The sequence below is a fragment of the Ictidomys tridecemlineatus genome, chromosome 1 (assembly GCF_052094955.1).
Source record: "Ictidomys tridecemlineatus isolate mIctTri1 chromosome 1, mIctTri1.hap1, whole genome shotgun sequence".
Classification (NCBI taxonomy): domain Eukaryota; kingdom Metazoa; phylum Chordata; class Mammalia; order Rodentia; family Sciuridae; genus Ictidomys; species Ictidomys tridecemlineatus.
The window spans coordinates 134,253,353-134,267,948 of NC_135477.1; the positions used below are offsets into that span (position 1 = coordinate 134,253,353).

The 14,596-nt window shown below is 35.2% G+C and overlaps 1 protein-coding gene across 1 annotated transcript in view; it reads right to left on the reverse strand.

Annotated features, from left to right (window-relative positions):
- The window catches only part of Lmnb1 (lamin B1), a 54,664-nt gene that overhangs the window by 16,067 nt on the left and 24,001 nt on the right, over positions 1–14,596 (reverse strand). Inside the window, exons 2-6 of the mRNA XM_005324137.5 lie at positions 11,775–11,931; positions 10,868–10,993; positions 7,276–7,446; positions 5,603–5,728; positions 570–790 (exon numbers count right to left, since the gene is read on the reverse strand). Of these exons, the coding sequence (XP_005324194.2) occupies positions 570–790; positions 5,603–5,728; positions 7,276–7,446; positions 10,868–10,993; positions 11,775–11,931 (801 nt within the window). The remainder of the gene's footprint in view (positions 1–569; positions 791–5,602; positions 5,729–7,275; positions 7,447–10,867; positions 10,994–11,774; positions 11,932–14,596) is intronic.

The window sequence follows — 14,596 nt, forward strand, 5'->3', positions numbered from 1 at the left end:
TGCAAGAATTGTGGAAAACATGGGCCTGGAAAAGTCATCCCATCTAACTCCCACCAATGTTATATAAAATGTACGTCTTTTCCTTTTCATACCTGTATTCTTTTGTAGTGATAAAAATGTATAGAACATTGAATTGACTGGTTTTTTTAACCTATATTGGCCACTTTCTTTTAAACTCTTTTCTGAGAATAGGTGCCAGAAGGATTTACACACAAAACTAGATCTAAAATACAAGTACAAGCTTTCTTTTAGCATACATGACATTCTACAACATATTAAATTACCAAAACATTTAAAATCACAAAGGATATAGTCTATCCTGACACTGTCCAACATTTAAAGTAACAATAATAATAATAAACCAAGACTGCTTGATCAGCGTGTTCTATTGCCAAAGCAAAAATATGATTTATTACTACCTTTTATATCTAGGTGTTAAAAAAGAAAGAAAAAAAGTTATGTTGCCTTAATTTTTAAAAAAAAAAAAATCCTCATTTTACTTTTCCTTAAATAAAAAGAATGGGAACAGAAAACAGACTGTAAGGCAGGGTGAACTTTGAATTCCTTACCGCTCTTCTTCGCCTTCTAGGAGTTTCCTGTAAGCACTGATTTCCATGTCCAGGGCTAGCTTAACATCAAGAAGTTGCTCATAATCATTCAGCTGTTGCTGCATCTGATCCCTTATTTCCGCCATCTCTCTCTCTTTGTCAGTCAGCATGCGACGAGAGTTGTCTCTTTCTTTAGCAAGCAAGTCCTCCAACTCTTGAATCCTTTCCAAACATGCTCTAGACTTCAGATTCAAAGGAACACATTTACTTTCTAGGAACATTCCAACATTAGCACAAGGCAGCTATTTTAAACATTTCCTGGACTTGGAAAACAAACGGCCCCATGTAATCTCTAATTCATTAGAATTTAAGATATTTTGATTTTTAGAAATTAAAAACCAGTTTCTAAAATGTAAAACAAATCTCAAGAGAGTTTGGCTAACTAACAAAACAGAAACAGTCCCCAAGTGAAAGTTTGTAAATATATATACAATTTCTCTGTATTTTATCAAACAAAAATATAACCTATAATTTTGGTAAAATCTCAAGTTTGACTTAGGGAAGGCCCTTTTTCAAAAGTATAAATTCTTTAAAGAACTAAAAAGAAAAATTCACTCACAAAAGAAAGCTCAAGATGGATGAAAGTATGTTTTGGATAATTGCTGAGAAATATTTAGAAACCAAAGACATAGAAGGCACTATACATTTTCTCCTTAGAATTGCTATGGTATCTCATGCTGCATTACTGGTGAGACAGCAAATTGGTGCAACCACTTTGGAAAGCAGTATAGAGATTCCTCAGAAAACTTGGAATGAAACCACCATTTGACCCAGCTATCCCACTCCTTGGTTTATACCCAAAGGACTTAAAAATCAGCATACTATAGTGACATAACCACATCAAAGTTTACAGCAGCTGAATTCACAATAGCTCAACTGTGGAACCAATATCAATAGATGAATGGATACAGAAACTGTGATACATGTATACACACACACACCCCGCCCCACAAACACACCCACACATACAATAGAATATTACTCAGCATTAAAAGAGAATAAAATTGTGGCATTTTCAGGTAAATGGATGGAGATAGAAAATATTTTGCTAAATGAAGTAAGCCAATCCCAAAAAACTAAAGGCCAAATGTTTTCTCTGTTTAGTGGATGCTGATCTATGATGGGGGTGGGGGTGGGGGTGAGAAAAATGGAAGATCTTGGGATTGGGCAAAGGGGAGGGTGGGGGGGGAGGGGTTATGAGGGTAGGAAAGATGGTGGAATGAGATGGATATCATTACCCTAGGTACACATATGATTGCATGAATGGTGTACTTCATTTTGTATGATGAATTGAAAATTCATTCTGTTGTCATGTACAACTACGTAGAATAAAAAATAAATAAATATAATAAAAAATTTCTATGATATCACATGCTTAATTAGCACACAGAGAACACGATAGTGGGTAATTTGTAAAATATTATTGTAAATATAGAAAATTTATATTTGGTATAAAAACGAAAAAAAATCACATATCCTATACCAGGAAGTTCATCTTATAAACCTGTAACTCAACTGGGTAATTATTCTCCTGCACTTCTCCATGACAGAATTCATCTCAGTGGCTTCAAAAACTGACAAGGGTAATCAACTCAAAAGACTGATGAGATGCTCAGATCTCAGAATCACAAGTGGCTGCATCAGCAGGAAAGAAAGGGCACCTACTGTGCAAAAATTAAATCTGGAAAGCTAGAGACAAAGGGACCCACACACTGTAATAAATACTGCACTCCTGGTGGTAAATTCATTCCTTACAAGGGTATAGATGAAAAATTTGAACAGTTTTACACAGTGGAACTCAACAAATAAGCAAATAGATGGCAGAAACCAGTTTTCTTACTCTGAGAGAAAAGTTACAAATAAGCAAAAGAAAAATTCAAAACTGAACCCTGTGGTATTAGATTCAAGACATACATCTTAGCTTAATAAAAATAAATGTTTCACTTAATAAAAATACATATACTACACAGAAAAACAATTACAGATATATGTGAATACATGGATTAGCATACATAGATGCATTCCTTAGTTCTGTCTATGAAAGGACATAGAAACAGTGACACCGCAGTACACACTCAGCCCAGATCTTAATGTCAAATACCTTTCCCAATAAAAAGAACCACGGCTCTTTGGAGAAACAAATAACTAACTCTACAGCTGAAGTAGAGAAAATACATAGTGATCCTTAGAACATTTTATAGTGCCAAACAGTAAGAAGTATTCAAAGAGTCTGCAGAACATGGGTATCAGAAAAACAAATAACAGAGGTCTTTGAAAGGACACCGTAGACTCTTCTGCAAGGCAAGCATACTTTGAATAACCAATTAATTTCACTGAAATCTAAAATCTAGAAATACTACAAAAAATGTATAAAATTCCTAATTCTAAAACATAACTGCTACCATCTACATATCTTCTAAAACCAATATTTTAAGGGCTATCTCATTTTTTAAGTAAAATTCAAGAAGTACTTTACTAACATGAGTCATATAACTAACCAAAAGGAAACTCTATGGCCCAACAGACAGCATGATGAAACTGTAATGACTCAACAACAAAAACAATTCAGATAAACAATGAGAAAATATTAAGAGATCACTTTTTCTTTTGGATGATTTTTTTCCTAAATATAAACTTTTCAAATAATGAAACATTCATCAAAATATGTTCTTTATCATAAAATCTACAACCCATAATGAAAGAGAAAAAAAGACTCAAGAAACTTTTTATTTGAGGTAGGTGCCATGGAACATTGCTGTAATTTCAGCAACTCTGAAGGCTGCTGCAGGAGAATTGTAAACTCGAAGCCAGGCTCAGCAACTCAGGGAGACCCTGTCTCAAAATAAAAAGGGCTGGGCTGGGGGTGTAGCTTCTATATTTGCTATTGAGTTATCTCCTAGAAACTGCCAGGCAGTTGCCCTGACATTATTTAACAAAAAAAAACCTTGTAAGGATGGGAACACAATTAGCAAGCAAACAGGGAAAAAACCCTGAGCCTGGGTCTGAAACTGGCTACCAAGTTTCAGACATGGCTACTGCTATTTAACCACAGACAAATCTTAGTATCTTCATCTATAAAATGAATATCCACCTCAAGAAGAAACTGATTATATTTTGCCAAATAGCATCAAGTGGATTAAGCAGTAGCCAAACCAACCAACAAGCAAGGAAGCAAAAAAATAAGGAAAAGTAAAACAGAGGAAAAGGCAATACCTAGAACTTAAGTAATTATATGGAAAAAAAGCAGTATCAACTCAGCCTAAGAATGTTTATATCACCCTGCCTCGCACGTTAAAACCTTAAACTCCAAAGCAGTGGTATTAAGAATAAAGCCTATGGGGTGATCATATCATGAGAAGAGAGCCCTCCTGATTAGGAGGGGTGGCCCTCACAAAATGTGCCCAAAGGGGCTCATTTGAGAATATAGAGAGAAGGCAGCACCATTAGGAATCAGCAAACAGCCCCCAAACAGATATCCACTCTGCAGTGCCTTGAACTTCCTAGACTTCTAAACTGTAAAAACAAACAAACAAACAAAAAAACCCACGAATTTCTGCTATTTATAAGCCAGCTATGAAGCCCATGATATTTTGTTGTAGCAATACGAAAGAATAAGTCAGATTATGGAAAACAAATTGTTAAGTTCTTTAAAGAAAATCTAAGCAAGGTATAAAGGGAAAACTGAGACTCCAAGAAAAAACCTATATTAGCCTACAGCCTTTAGCTATGTCACTGAAGTTACCCAGGTCTGTGGTTGAACCAAAATGAACTATAAGGTCCTTCTAGCTCCAATGTTAAATGAAAACCCTTAAATACTATCAGGAGAATACAGTTCTAAATTAATTCAAAATTTTATATTATGTAATAAAGTATCTCTGACAATATAAACTAATGTTAATTTTTTACATCACCTAATTTATGTAACTCATCTTCTGTTTTCTGAATTCCCACAATAAATGTGCTCAGTTTTATAATCAGAAGATTTATACTAAAAATAAAATGACAAAAAAAGAAAAGTTCAATCAAGTTTATTCCTATGTAAAAAATTCAAAATAAGCTAGGCATTGTGGTGCATGCCGGTAATCCCAGCAGCTCAGGAGGCTAAGGCAGGAGGATAATGAGTTCAAAGCCAGCCTTAGCAAAAAGCGAGACACTAAGCAACTCAGTGAGACCCTGTCTCTAAATAAAAAATACAAAACAGGGCTAGGGATGTGGCTCAGTGATCATGTGTCCCTGAATTCAATCCCCAGTACCAAAAAAAGAAAAATCAGAACAAGATGTCCTCCCCTTAAGAAAAATGGAAGTAGAAGTTACTTCCCAAGTGATTAAAGTGAGCAACAAATCACCAAATCATGCTAAATATTCACACAGCTGTCTATGTCCTCTGGATCCATATTGACTTTACCCTATCCTGAAGTGACTTGAAGCTAAAACTGTACCTGAAGCACATCACCATGGACTGGAAGGCAGCCAGTCAACAAAGCAGCAATGGAATCATCTTTATTAGTGTGTACTAATGAATGAATGATTGAAGCCACCAAATTTTTAACCAATACAGATATTAATGCTACTTCCCATGATCCTAAATAAGTATTTTAAGCACAAGTAGAGTGTCTAGAAACACAAAGCATTCACTATCCACTTTTGCATGGTTTGCTTCATTGTGGTTTCTAATAATGACCAAAAAAAGAGGGAAATGTGCCAAGAATAGCACCCTGTAAAGACGAAGCTATGGAACACAGCAGAAAACCCAAGTCTTAGGTCCTAGGTCCAGTGAAGAAACTAGCAATTTCCTTAGCCTCGCGTAATATGTTAACTAGGAATAGTAGTATCTGCCTTAGCGGATGCTTATACAAAGCAAAACAAAAAAACCTAGAAAATTATGAAAACCTGAGTGCAAAACAGCACCATCATGTGTGACAAACAGAGAAAAGGCAGGCAAAGCAGGTAGACCACTATTGTAGAGGTGGTCTTTCACAGAGGAAGATACTTACCTCTTTCTGTAGATTAGAAAGTTGAGATGAAAGGCTTTCAATTCTCATTCGACTTTCCATCAGTTCTTCCCTGGCACTGTTGACAGTAGAAGTATTCATCTCTGAGGACAGTCTGGCATTCTCAAGCTAAAAGACACAGCAAGTCACGGTCAGTCTAAAGAAGTAAATTAAAACTAACAAATGAGGAAGCATAATTCACCTAAAGACATTTTAAACCTAAGTCCTGCTGGTAACTGGCTGATGAAACACAGGAAAAGCATCATGAAGTTTGCTGACGTGGTTTGAATTACCTTAAGTCTGTCTGACTTTTGAATTCACTTCCTAAAATATGAGCTTTATTTAACAACATTAACATATCTGGTCGCCCCTCAAAGTTTAGTACTTCAATATTTCATCCACTAAACCTTTAATGACAAGGATAACACTGCTAATAAAGAAAGTGTGTAGTAGCAAGGGTGATGATGTTTGTAAGAAAATATCACATATCCTTAAACCACCAAATCCAATACAGAATAGATTATTTCACACCAGATAGAAATGCTTCCTTCAGAAGCAAAGACAGTCCCTCAGGTAAATACCCCATTCCTCCAAATGCCCATAACATTCTACCATGTATGCATGTGTGTGTCTCAAGAACATGTTTCTACATCTCCTCACTGGCTCCCTTTAAGACACAGTGTGTGACTGATTGATCCTTACTTTAGCTCCTTTTCTGTCTAGCGCAGTGCCCAGCATTCAGTAACTGTTGGACAATTTTATAAGTTCTCTTTCATGAGCCAAATGCTACTTCATAAAATGACTAAAACCCAATATGAACAGTTGGGAGGTCATGCAATGGAAATTACTTTCAAAGACTCTATCTCTCTAATTTTCTAAGTTTGCCCCTAATAATTATTTTTAATTAAATCTTTTTTCTTTTTTTCTTTTCTTTTGGTGCTGGGAGGTTGAACCAGGGCTTTGTGTATTTGAGGCACACTCTATCAACTGAGCTATATTCCCAGTAATACATGAGGTAAAATCATTTACCAGCAAAGCCTGATTTTTATCTTTTTTTATTTTTGGCTAATAGAAGTACAATATTTCTATAATACCTTTTATATAAATAATAATAACAGAGGAAGAAATATCAGAGACTATTTGGTCTTGTACAAAAAAAAGCCAAAGTATAGTGGTCACAGTCTATGTATAATAATGGTATGGAAATCAGAAGCAGAAGACGTCCAACATTCATTTACTACTAAATGGATGTTAGGGCAGCATGATCAGTACTTTGTTATTGGAAGAAAATTATTTCAGGGCTGGGGTTGTGGTTCAGAAGTAGAGGACTTGCTCATTTAGCATGTGTGAGACACTGGGTTCAATCCTCAGCCACCACGTAAAAATAAAATAAAGATTGAAAAAAAATTATTTCGGACACTTTCATTCAACTACTACAACATGAAATGAGTGATAAATGGGACAAAAATAAAATTAAAACAATCCTACCTTTTTCTAAAAATTTCTAGTAATAATAGGTTATAGAAAACCACAGTTTAAAAAAACACCCATTTTTTATTGATGGAGACTAAGTGAATCATTTAAGAAAAACAGAACAAAGTAAACAACAGTCACTTTAGGGTGACTGTCAAGTACTGACTTTGGATTTTAAAACAAACCCTCTGAAGAATGCTCACTTTGGCATGGTAGGTCTGCTCAAGCTCTTCCTTGTATAGCCTCACTTGGGCATCATGTTGCTCTCTCATCTCATGAAGGGCTTGAGCCAGCTTATATTCATACTCGATCTGACGTCCAGAATCCACCTCTACCAAGCGTGTTTCATGCTTTCTTCTTGTCTCATTAATTTCCTGAGGGTAGAAAAAAAAAATGACAAAAATCAAATAAATCATTTACCATGGCTGCAATGGTACAATCTGAGGGATACTAGAGCCATGTGAAGTTTTACACACCAACTTTCCTCAAGTCTGTCCTGGAACAAGCATGTGGATGTACTTTGTTGCCTTAGTTTTCAGGTGAGAGATTTTTGAGATGGAATTAATAACAGAAATGGTAATACATCAAGCTATAGGAACTGTCTATGTCTTCACAGGAACAAAGCATTCTCTAAAAGCATGAAATGACCTCCTGAGTGATTTTTTAAAGTTTTTTCAAGTGCCATGTGCGGACACAACATCTTTGTTTGTATGTGGTGCTGAGGATCGAACCCAGGCCGCACGCATGCCAGGCGAGCGCGCTACCGCTTAAGCCACATCCCCAGCCCTAAAACATAAATATTAAAAAAAAGAAAAAGAAAAACAGAATGAAGGGGCTGGGATTGTAGCTCAGTGGTAGAGCGTTTGCCTAGCACAGATGGGACCCAGGTTCGATTCTCAGCACCACACACCACATAAAAATAAAGGAATTGTGTCCATCAACAAAAAAGATTCATTCATTATCTCTCTCTCAAAAAACAACAAAAAAAAATACACATAAAAAAAAAAAAGAAAAACGGAATGAAGCAAACAACAGTCACTTCAGGGTGAAACTATTTTGAAAAAGATACATATGGAGAGTTAAAACTATCAGTCCAGACAACTACAAGTTAAAATTTTATCTGCAATAAAATTATTATAGTAATAGGCAGAGCAAAGAATTTACATGACTTCTTTTCCTAATCGAGTGATATAGAGGATAGGGTCTTATTAATAATATTACTTGACTAACTCACCTACATATAAACTCACTATTAAAGAACAGGTAGAATAATCGTGATCCTTCACTGTTTTAACTTACCAAATAAAACTGGAACGAACAATCTGTGTATAAGAACACAAGGGCAAGAATGAAATTTCCATTCCAGTTTCTCACTATCAAAGTAAAAGATTTGTTTAGTGGCAATAATTACAAAAGCCACAAGAGGGAGGTAAAACCCACTGAAGTTGCTTGATGCTTATATTTTCCAGTACATTTTCAAATCCTTTCTTTTAGCCATTATCCTTTCTTTTAGCCACTGAAGAGGAAAATTCACTTGACAGAAACAAGCAAAAAAAAAAAAAATCAGAAAATCAGAGTTCATATTCCAGTTCTGCTATCAACCTCCCAGGGTTCACATCTGTTTAGCAAGTGATACTTACATAAACATGCAAATGAAGGCTACAACAAACAGTGAACACCTACTAATGGTATGCCCTTTGTCTACCTCACTTACTCTTCCATTTTCTCCCTCCTTTTCCCCCTCTTACCTATCCATAAACAAGGAAATCAGGTATATCTACTGAAGTGACTTCAATGTGCAAAAAAAAAAAAAAAAAAGAATAAAAATATTTTAAATTATTATCAAAAAAGTAAGCCCCAAATATTCAAAATTGCTACCCTCTCTAAAAATATAAGATTATGTTTTACTGATGCCATTTTTCAAATTTTATGCAAGAATCAGTGACCTTACAAAGAATAAATAATCTACTTACTCCTGGCAATCCAGACATTATAACAAAAAACAAGCAATACATCAAGGACAATTTTTAAAGTACAAAAAATATAAATCAACTTCACATAATATCTGATTTTGTGATAAAGCACTTGCCTAGCATCCACAAGGTTCTAGGTTCAATCTCCACATTGCAAAAACAAACAAAACTGGTTTTATAAAGCAACACTAGTCAAGAATTATATAATAGCACTACATGTCACAAAGCACTTTCAAACAGCATTTCATTTGATCCTTGTCACACTTTGGAGAAAAAATAGTGTAAGCATTTCCTTTTAAAGAATAAACAGACTCAAAAGTCATCCAAGATCTGTTTGCTTGTCCAGTGCAACTGGCACCAAAGATGCCTATTTTAATTATTTAAACACCATTAATAAAAATGATTGGATTTTTATTATTTTCAATTACAAATGTTTTTGACTACTATAATGAATTCCTATTTTATTTAAATAGGACTTTTCTCTCACTTGTATTTTTTTTTTTTTTTAGAGAGAGAGAGAATTTTAATATTTATTTTTTAGTTTTCGGCGGACATAACATCTTTGTTTGTATGTGGTGCTGAGGATCGAACCCAGGCCGCACACATGCCAGGCGAGCGCGCTACCGCTTGAGCCACATCCCCAATCCATGAATTCCTATTTTTAAGTCTTTGATAGTTACTATTTTCAAAATGACACTACTAATCCCAACTTTTTTCAATTTTTAGGAAATATATATATTCCCTTTCTTCAATTTTACTACTTCCTCTATTTGGCATATGTTTCATCTACCCACCCTTGACACAGAAGTTAAGGATTATAAATGCTATTTAAAAATTCTCATATGGGGGCTGGGGATGTGGCTCAAGCGGTAGTACGCTCGCCTAGCGTGCGTGCAGCCCGGGTTCGATCCTCAGCACCACATACAAACGAAGATGTTGTGTCCGCCAAGAACTAAGAAAAAATAAATAAATATTAAAATTCTCTCTCTCTGTGTCCCCCCCCACTCTCTTTAAAAAAAAAAAATTCTCATATGTATCTATAATTGCTGTGAGTAGCTAGACTTCAAGATGGGTCCCCATGATTGCTGCCTCCTGGTATTCACATCCTAATGTAATCCCCTTCCTCACAATTAATCAGTGTGAAAATGGTACATTTGTCACTGCTGCAAGTAGGTTACAGAAATAATGAAGCTTCTCTCTTGGTCTCATGCTCACTCTCCCTCTCACGGCTCATTCTTGGGGAAATGCATAATCATGAGTAGCCCTATAGAGACCAAGTGGCAAGGAACTGATACCTCCTGCCTAGGAAGCAGTTTCTCCAGCCCAGGTTGAAAGTTTGACTGCACCTCAGGAGACCCTGCAACAGAACCACCACTTAAGCCCATGGTTTTAGATTGTTAAATTTTTGAGTACTCTATTTGAGCAGCAAGAGATAACTAATGCAAATGTTTAACATGTTGACAATAATTAGCAGCTGTGACCAAGCCTTTATAACTCAGAAGAAGTGACAGCATATGTTTATCTTAACAGCTTATGCTCTTCAATACAGTCTTTTGTATTCTTTTTTTATTATAGAGGTACTAGGGATCCAACCCAGAACCTTCTGCACCCTAGCCAAGTGCTCCAAGCTATACGCCCAGCCCAGATGCAGTCTTTCTGGCATCAACAACTTGAACAGTTTGCCTGCAAAATTTCTCCTATTCCCAAATCTTATCCCTTCATCATTAGATTTCCCACATTTCTTGTGGGAAATAAATCATATTTAAATAATTTGTACTTTTACATGTTTTTTTTTCTTAAAAGTAAAATTATATATAATTACCTCTTCGTACATGTTTTTACGAAACTCCAGGTCCTCAGTAAGGCTCTGACATCGATTCTCCAAATCCACTTTAAGTAAAGTTTCATCTGCTAACTGTTTTTTGGCAGCAGATAAAGAGGCTTCCAACTATTACAAGGGGGGAAAAATGTGATAAAATTACACAGCAATCATTTAGCAATGAATTTAATATATGAATCGAATCAAATATTACAATTTCTATACATTTATAAAAATATATAATTACCATATTTTAACCTTTACCACAGAATTTTGGGTTCATTTGCTGATCCCACTTACAGGGTACCAAACAGATCACCTGTTAAAATGGCCAATAGAGTACAGAACAAAGACTTATCACTCCTATTTTTAAAATCAAACCAATGATTTTTAGTTAACCACTTTGATATTTTCCTGTGTGCAAGAAACAGCATTGCAACATCTTCTTTCCTCACCTCACATTTTAGTACAATTGTGAAATAGCTTCTGAGAGCATCTACACAAGAAAGAATGGCAAGATCTATATAACCCCCACAGAATGACTGAGAGGTGATTGAGCTTTATATGTTAAGATACCTAAAAACTTTCTTCAGGGAGCTTTACATGTTAAGATACCTAAAAACTTTCTTCAGGTAACTGATCCAAAAAAAAAACCCAAAAAACTAAAATTCCAAAATAAACATATAGCCTTTAAAAATCAATCAATCAGGGCTGGGGATATGGCTCAAGCAGTAGTGCGCTCGCCTGGCATGTGCGTGGCGCTGGGTTCGACCCTCAGCACCACACACAAATAAAGATGTTGTGTCCACCTAAAACTAAAAAATAAATATTAAAAAAAAAATCAATCAAACTAAGGATTAAGACACATGGTAATTAACCTTCCAAACATGGCTCACAGCGTTTACCTTACCTGGGCAATCTGATCCTTCAGATCTTCTAAATCTGCCTCTAAACTTTTTTTGTCTCCAAGGGCAGTAGCCAGAGCTGCATCTTTAGAGTTCAGTGCTGCTTCATATTCTCGAAGCTTGATCTGGGCACCATTCAGATCAGATTCTTTCTTAGCATAACTGTAATACATTTGAAAAGCACAGATATCAAATTATACCCCTGATTTTGAATCCTTCTCCTTGCCTGCTAAAAGGAAAAATAAAAGAGGTGGTTTAATTAAGGGCTACCCAAACCTATTAGAAAAGCAATTCAGGGACATTAGATCTACAGTTTTTGGTAGATAACAAAATTCTCCTTCACTGTCACATCACTACTAGTGTTGGTTTTCTGAATAAGAACACATTTCATCCTTTTCTATGAAGAGACACATTAAAAAAAGATTTTTTTTAAAAAAAAGAAGTTTATTTTAAATACAACAACACAAACGCAAGATATATAGGAGACAGGCAAGATATAAAATTAGATTAATTACCTGAGAATGAAAAGTTATTTTTGTGAGTATTGGTTGTGTTTTTGTTTTGTTGGTGTTGGTGGTATTACTAGGGATCAAACCCAGGGCCATGTGTATGCCAGGCAAGTACTCTACAACTTAGCTACAGCCCCCAGTCAGAAGTAAGTTATTTTAAGAAGCAATTTTATACCTTAATGATGTATCAGTTATATAGAAATTCTCTTGTTATGTGTTTTTTGCTTGGTGGTATAACATTAAGATACACGTGTACTGTGTTTGTGAGTGTAAATGTTCATTAGAATTTAACTGACCCCAAAAGCTTAAAAGCAACTTCTACTTCTTGTATGAAGTGATTTGAAATTTCCCTAACTACAAATAAGAGCCTTCCTAATATTTTGTAGAAAAATTATTTTATATTGTTAACTACCAAAAAATGAGGATGGAGGGCTAGGTTTTGTGGCTCAGTGGTAGAGCACTTGCCTCCTATGTGTGAGTCACTGGGTTCAATTCTCAGCACCACATATAAATACGTGAATAAATAAAGGTCAATCAGCCATAATGCTGACAAAAAAATATTGAAAAAAAAACATTAGGATGGATTGATTGACCTTGGCGTCAGGGATTGAATTCAGGGGCACTCAACCACTTGAGCTACATCCCCAGCCCAATTCTGTATTTTATTTAGAGACAGGGTCTGGGAGGCTGGGTTTGAGATCCTCCTGTCTCAGCCTCCTCTGGAGCACTGAGATTACAGGCATGTGCCACCATGCCAGGCAAAATGAAGTTTTAATTGAGATTTTTTTTCTTTAGTATTAGTTTTTATTATTATTAAATTGGGTTCTACATTATAAATTACAAGTTCGTTTGGATACAGTTGTCCAATGATTTTATTTTAAAAGACAGAATTTTTTCCCTCATTCAAGTAACTATCATTAGTTATATAAGTCTTAATAACAAATTTTCAATAACTGTTCTTAAATAAAGTTGCTAATGTAGAAGTTATTTCTACTACTGACTTTTGAAAAAGAGAAATTTTTTAGTTAATATAAAAGTTAAAATAGTCTTGTAATGTTAAAAGAAAATGAATTAAAAAAAAATCAACCAAATGGTAAGAAAACACAACTTAAAGACTTCTTACACATTTTGGTATCATAATATAACTAAAATCTCAGATCTTTTTACTAAAACCCATATTTCTTTTTTTATTTATTTATTTTTTAGTTCTCGGTGGACACAACATCCTTATATGTGGTGCTGAGGATCTAACCCAGGCCTCACGCATGCCAGGCGAGCACGCTACTGCTTGAGCCACATTCCCAGCCCTAAAACCATATATCTAAAAGCCACAAGATGGCAGGCTTTCACTGAAAACTAGTTTAGAAGAGGTTAAAGAAAACCACAGAATCATAACCTACAGCCATAATGGTTATTCACCACTTCATTCAAGCACTGGGTCTCCACAGAAATAGAATTGCATCTTGTGAAGGAGACACTATTTTATTCCACTATAAAGTGGCCAGAGTTGGAATAGGATACATAGCAAAATACATGATTTAAAGTAAAACTGTATTTTGTTGAGTACTGCACAATACTTAACAAAAACTACTAGCTCAAAATTATTTAAAAATTACAAAATCTCTGCTTCACCACTATTTAGTGTTTTAATCTTAGACCATAATGTGGTGCTTCATAACTGCAGAGTAAACCTATGCTTTCCACGGTCCGACAGCCTACCAAGAATGATGGAGAACAAAATATCACGATGATATTAGACTACTGCAGTGTTCTGTAAAAATGGGTATATTTTATGAAGTATCTTCATGTACTTATTGAATCACACTGATTTTATGGGTAGTACATGCATATAGCTTGAGACTCAATCTTCCACTAAGTAAAAGATACTGTGCAACATTTTGTACAGTGTAGAAAATACAATAAGTCAAAAAATTAATCGGGCAGTGCACCCAGATGACTAAAATATGGTTCTTTCACAAAACAAGGTAAGAAGAGGAGGACTAAAATGGATGAGTACCTTGAGTATCTTAGTGCTAGCAGTTGAAACTTTCTAAGAGCTTTAAGTTCAGCCATATAACACTGACAGTGTCTATTTAATGTCAAGTTCTTAGTCACTTAAAACAGTGATAGTCTAAGAAAATATAAACTGCTCCATTATAAATGCTACCTTAAAGCTCTTCCACCTTGCTGAGCAAATTAGGTAGATATAAATCAGAGGCTGGAGATGAATTTACAATTGCAAAGAATTTATTATTTGGCTTTTTCCCCCTATACAGAAGTATACTTCCAGCGAGTACCAACTGTTAGGTTTTTAAAAA